The sequence below is a fragment of the Plasmopara halstedii genome (genome assembly GCF_900000015.1).
Source record: "Plasmopara halstedii genome assembly, contig: Scaffold_323, whole genome shotgun sequence".
Lineage (NCBI taxonomy): Eukaryota > Oomycota > Peronosporomycetes > Peronosporales > Peronosporaceae > Plasmopara > Plasmopara halstedii.
The window spans coordinates 805,014-811,118 of record NW_020187244.1 but is presented as its reverse complement, the minus strand read 5'-3'; the positions used below and the strand labels follow the sequence as shown (position 1 = coordinate 811,118).

At 49.7% G+C, this 6,105-nt stretch overlaps 2 protein-coding genes across 2 annotated transcripts; one reads left to right on the top strand and one right to left on the bottom strand.

Moving 5' to 3' along the window:
• Positions 1 to 11: 11 nt before the first annotated feature.
• PHALS_08653 (myosin-like protein) lies at positions 12 to 3,371 on the top strand (the record flags this gene model as incomplete). Its single annotated transcript, XM_024724042.1, has 1 exon — positions 12 to 3,371. The coding sequence occupies one exon, from the start codon at positions 12 to 14 to the stop codon at positions 3,369 to 3,371; it is 3,360 nt and encodes a 1,119-aa protein (XP_024574958.1).
• Positions 3,372 to 3,460: 89 nt separating this feature from the next.
• PHALS_08652 (ribonuclease hii) lies at positions 3,461 to 4,258 on the bottom strand (the record flags this gene model as incomplete). The annotated part of the gene is made up of 1 exon (XM_024724041.1): positions 3,461 to 4,258. The coding sequence occupies one exon, from the start codon at positions 4,256 to 4,258 to the stop codon at positions 3,461 to 3,463; it is 798 nt and encodes a 265-aa protein (XP_024574957.1).
• Positions 4,259 to 6,105: the final 1,847 nt, after the last annotated feature.

Sequence of the window (6,105 nt, the reverse complement as noted above, 5' to 3'; positions counted from 1 at the left end):
AACAGCTCGGGATGAGTGAACAGGAGATTAGTGGCGTAATGGAGATTGTGGCAGCTGTGCTTCATATGGGCAACGTAGACTTTGAACAAGTGCCCCACAAGCGTGAAGACAATGTCTTTGTTGACGAAGCACGGGTCAAAACCTCGAGGACTGGATTGTGCGACCACTTTACGAAGGTTGCAGAGTTGCTGGGAGTATCCACAGATGCCTTGGACCATGCGCTTACCAAGCGCTCGTTGCACGCTTCCAATGAAGTTTTGGTCGTTGGAGTGGACGTTACTCAGGCACGAAATACTTGTAATGCATTAACCATGGAGTGTTACAGGCTTTTGTTTGAGTGGCTTGTGGCTCGAATTAATATTAAATTACAACGACACGGTAGTGTAGAATGGGATGCCGATGCGGACGAAACGGACGACGAGGAGGAGGCGACGGATTTTATCGGTCTACTTGACATTTTCGGCTTTGAAAATATGGCAGAAAACTCGTTTGAGCAGCTGTGCATCAACTATGCTAACGAAGCCTTGCAACACCAATTCAACCAGTATGTTTTTGAAGAGGAACAGCGACTATACCGTGCGGAAGCGATCCGCTGGAACTTTGTCGACTTTCCCGACAATAGCGCATGTCTCGAACTATTTGAGCAACGGCCGATTGGTATATTCTCATTGACAGATCAGGAGTGTGTATTTCCTCAAGGCACAGATCGTGCTCTTGTAGCTAAGTTCTATTTAGAATTTGAGACGAAGAAAATTCACCCACGATTCCGCTCAGCTCCAAAGTTTCACCGGACGACGCAATTCATTGTGGCACATTACGCCGGATCTGTGATATATAGTATCGAAGGGTTTCTTGCAAAAAACAAGGATTCTTTTTGCGAGAGTGCAGCTCAGTTGCTGGCAGGATCGATGAATCCTTTTGTTCAAGCTCTTGCTGCGAGATCATCAAACGGGGATGGTTTTAATGGGGAGAGTGAGCTTGATGGTGGCCGAAATCGTCGACGTGCAAAGTCAGCCATCGCAGCTATAAGCGTGGGTACACAATTTAAGATTCAGCTGAATGAGCTACTAAACACTGTCCGTGCCACGACCCCTCGATATGTGCGCTGCATTAAGCCTAACGACTTACATGTTGGCTCGCTGTTTCAAAGCACTCGTGTTGTTGAACAGCTACGCAGTGGTGGAGTGCTTGAAGCTGTGAGAGTGGCGCGTGCTGGGTTTCCAGTTCGACTTTCGCACAAACAGTTTCTCGAGCGCTATCGTCGGATACTGCTTTGGCTTTACGAGCTTAAGAACAATGGTATTGATAAGAAAAAACACAGGAATTGGAGCGAGCTTGACTTGTGCCTACACCAACTTATCAGATTTCTTCTTACGGACAGCAAGTCGGAAACAGGTGAGGATGGGGCTGAGGGAGATCAAGAAAATGAGCAAAATCGCTGTGGCGTCAGTCTTGGGAAAACGCGCGTCTTCTTTCGCCGAACACCATACGAAAAGCTGGAAAACTTGCGCATTTCAGTACGCCAGGAGTCGAGTCTGGTCATACAGCGACAACTTAAAGGATTTGTAGCCCGCTGCAACTATAGACGTCTGCGCCAGTTCACGATTGTCGTCCAAACGTGGGTACGGGGGCGTCGTGCTTATCGATACGTGAACTGGATGCGTGCCATGCGGCAAGCTCAAGTCCTTCAAGCAAGAATGCGTCAGCTCTGTGCTCGTAGTAAATTCCTCCGCGCTCGTGCTGGAGTACTTGCGGTGCAGTGTCGTTTCCGATGTCGTCTTGCATCACGTGTTCTTCAGGCACTTCGAGAATGTCGCGCAGTGACACAAATTGCTACAGCATGGCGTCGATTTTCTGCTGAACATAAGTACAGTAAGCTCTGCAGCGCAACGCTGGCGCTTCAGTGCGCTGTACGTGCGCACACAGCGAGGAAGACGCTTAAGCTGCTGCGTAACGAAAGCAGAGATTTGGCGAAGCTCAAGGAAGACAACGCTCAGCTCAAGGATGAGCTAGCTGAACTACGCCGACAAATGCAAGTCTTGGTGGCACATAGTTCAAGTAAGGAACGGCAACAGGCATCATACTCTAATTTCAAGTTTTTTGAAAAATCCCCACAAAATGCCCCTTTTCCTTCGAACGAGACTCCTGCTGAATTCGACAACAACAAATGTATAACCCAGCTAAAGCTTGAGCTTTCGGACGATCTTGTTACAGTTGACACTGGTGGAAATCCTAACGCAGCCAATGGGAGTGATTTCGGCTGTGTGGTTGACTTACCCTACAGCCACCATAAATTGGAGCAGCAGACACCCACTTTACGCCGAGGTCGCCGCTACAGTTTGCCACCTGCTCTTGCACCAGCAAATGAGGACGCAGAGGTTGAACATGCAACGCCTCCTGCTCCGCCTCGTGCATTCCGACCCCATGACCGGCGCTACAGCTTAGAGTTGTGGTGGCGTCAGGAGGCGGAGGCTCAGAAAGAGGCGACACAATTGCGTGAAGTAATTCGAGAGGCGGCTGCTGATGTATTCTCACCGGAACGTCAGCAGCAACAAGAGCTTGCGCTTCAACAGCTGGTGGCTTCTCAGATAAAGCGCAAAACTATGCAACTGCAGTTACAGCTGCCTGCGTTTGAGCTTGGGGCTAACAACAAAGATATCGACTCTGGTCCAGCTTCGAGCATTTGCAGCCGGCGCCGATCACGTACAGCCGATTTCCTTCAGGGTCCCGCGCCTTTGACTTCGTGTGGACGCCAAAGTCGTTCGCGTTGGAACTTTGCAGCACCCCACAGCATGACGCACGGTGGTAATTGTCGTATGCCGGCATACTTTGATAATCCAAGTTACGCTGGCTCATCATACGGTGACGATCATTCTGTGGATGGTGGAGATGAAATATACAGTAGATCCCATCAAGTGCCAAGACGCTCAGCATCTGTTGGTGTGTGCCGTGTCCGGTCTTCGTCCAATGCTTCGTCGTTTAATATGCCACCAAGCTCAAATATTCGTCCTGGTGTTGTTATTCCTCGATTTGCTAAGTCGCCGACGTGTTACGAGTGTGACTGCAAATTTAGCTTTCTATTGCGACGCCACCACTGTCGACAATGCGGAAACTCGTTCTGCTTTGAGCATTCGACACGTCAGCTCGCGCTGCCTCATTTGGGATACATGACGGCCCAGCGCGTGTGTGATTCCTGTTTTGAAGCTCACATTCATATTATGACGTCGCTTAAATTGCCGTCATTGATGCGTAATGCAACCGATGAGCTGTCGACTTCTTCATTCGCGAGCTCGCCGCGAGGCCTTGACAGCTACTGCGGGTTCGATAGTCCAACCACTACAGCTGCTCGGGTAGCACCGCTGCGAACATAATCCACTATTTGTTGATAAGAATTTGAAGGTAATGCAATCTCGAAATATTTTATGTTTGCAAACACAACTTAAATTTTGAGCTGTTCCGCTTAAATTTTCGATTTTGACATATCTTTTGGCTTTAGTGGCGCAAAAGTCATTCGGTGGATCTTGCACGGTCCATGCTTGGCAATTGCTGCCACGTGGGCTCGCGTTGGGTATCCTTTGTGCTGTGCTAATCCATACTGAGGATACTGATCGTCGTAGTTGCGCATTATACGATCTCGCGTAACCTTAGCAATTATGGAGGCTGCCGCGATACTGAACACTTTTGAATCACCTTTGACGACCGCTTCTGCTGGCAGGTCAAGAGTTGGCGGCAGTTTGTTACCATCGACAAGCACGAAAATGTTGTCTTTCTGTAGCAGCCGTTTCGTCACATCATTCACAGCCTTGGTCATAGCCTCCAGCGACGCTTGCAAAATGTTAATCTCGTCTATTCGTTGCGCGCTGTTTACGTGTACAGCGTAAGTGATACTTGGGTGGGTGGTGAGCAGCTCGAACAATGCCTCTCGTCGTTCCTGTAAAATTTTCTTGCTGTCGTCCACGCCCTCAATCACCACATCTAGCGGCACGTGACACGCTGCAGCCACAACTGGTCCAGCTAGCGGACCACGACCAGCTTCGTCCACGCCGATAACAGTTGAGTAACCTTTTGCTTTGTAGCGAGTCTCGAATTGACGAGAAAGCGTTCTAGGCGGCACAGCTAATTTATCGATCAGCGCTTTCTTTGGCTTTGGAATGCGTCGATCGCGTAATATTACGCCAATTGTGTTGTCGAGCTGCGCTTTCTTACTATTTAAACGCGCTGAGCGGCGAGGCGCAGTTGCTTTAACTGCACACTTCATTTTTTAGTTTACTAACCTAAAGCATTAGATTTATAGATCAGACCTTTATTAGAAAGAAACTAAGATATTGTAGATGCAGCTTTGACAGGGTTTCACTGATAAATTGTAATGTCTATCATGACACATGTCCACCTGACACTGTTGTCCCTCCGGCAAGTAGAGATAAAAATCATGGTATAAAAGTAAAGATTCCTGTTCGCTTGCCGCTCGACAGGGCACGAAGAAGTTGATGAACTTTGTCTACGAGTTGCGAACTGTTATTGCTGTGATGGCAGCCGATCCTCACCCAAAGGCGGCGGCAGTGACCGATTTTATGGAAACGTCTTCACTGGTGTGGCCAAAATGGAAGTCTTCCGTGTGGATCGGTCTTCTTTTGAAAAAGCGGTGAGCGCGGCATTAAATGCCGAATTCAACTTTAAGTTGGCACGTATCGAGCAGGCCTGAGCCAATGGATCTCAGCTATGCTGAGGACGAGGAGGGAGAGCTCCGAGCTGCCGAGCAGCGTTTAAACAACCGACGGTGTTTTTTTGTGGAGACACCCGTCACCTTCTGACTGGCTGTTTCCTGCGTGATGCGCACAAAGGCTCGTCGAGCCGACGTCTCGCTTCTTACCAGCGATGGGAGACAAGAATACCCAGGAGGCGTGGGCAGCCTACTGGGAAAGAACGAGTTTTGTTGTGCATCAAAGTGGTAGAGGGCAGCAGGGCCTAGCCCCGAAGAGCTCGGTGCAAGTTAGGACCATATCCATGGTATGGCATGTTTCGAACACCACGAGCCAAAGATTTATTGGAGGTCGAAGACCTTGGGTGCTACGCGTATGACTCCTGGTAGAGCTTTGGTGAGTCATATACTCACCTCTGCTAGGAAAAAGAATCGCTTTTGGCACGGGCGTTGAACCGGAACGGCCAATGTGCTAGATATTGAAGTATCCGAGCTGTCAAACTCCAAAGGTATTTTGGACAGGAGCTCCGAGCGTGGCTCGCGGGCTGAACGTGGAGTGTGGAACGTAACTCACTGAGCACCGCTCATGTTACGAAACAGTTGCTACATGCCAAGAGTGGCATGGTCGGACGAGATCCGAGACATCTAGGGCAAGGTCCTTCTTATGCACGTGGAGTGGTAGGTTATCCACTAGACGAAGACTGCAGAAATAGCAGCTCTTCGCCGGATGTTGTTAATATCATCAAGGCTCCGATGGAGTAGAGAGTGGAGACACTGGACGACGCTGAGTGCGTGTTCCCACCGGTCTCGATGAGACGTAAAACCTTTATAGAGAGGAGACGGCGAAGCCGTATGATATCAGCAAGACGCAGGGTGTCGACTCTGACCCAGGGTGTGCCTACCGTAGACGATAGCACACAGCTATATACCCATGTCAACGGTATGACGGAAGAGGAAGACGGCGACGTCACCCTCGAGGCTATTCCCGCGGTTGATGCTTTTCTCGAGCTGAACGACATGCCCTTCGAAGAGCTTGGCAGTGCCTTGATGGCAGGCATTTTAGCCGAGGTGGTCATTCTCAGACCGAACAGTAGATTGCCTCGCTGTCGCTTCTGGATGAAGCTGTCCTGAAGGGCACTAAGAAAGTGCTGAGCGCACAAAGTGGATCGTCGATCTTGAAGGATCCCTCGGATCCTACTGTCCTTTGGTGACGGAATTTCAAGACGTCGTCTCCAAAGACCCGCCGCCAGACATACCTCCGGACCGAAGTGTGCGTCACGAGATTGACCTGGTTCCGGGAACCAAATACTGCTTAACATGCCAATCGCTCCTGCCCAAGGAGCAGTGTGACGTTATTGACGTCTTTTCAATGCAAAACACGAGGCAGGAATGGTGCGTGAGAGCAT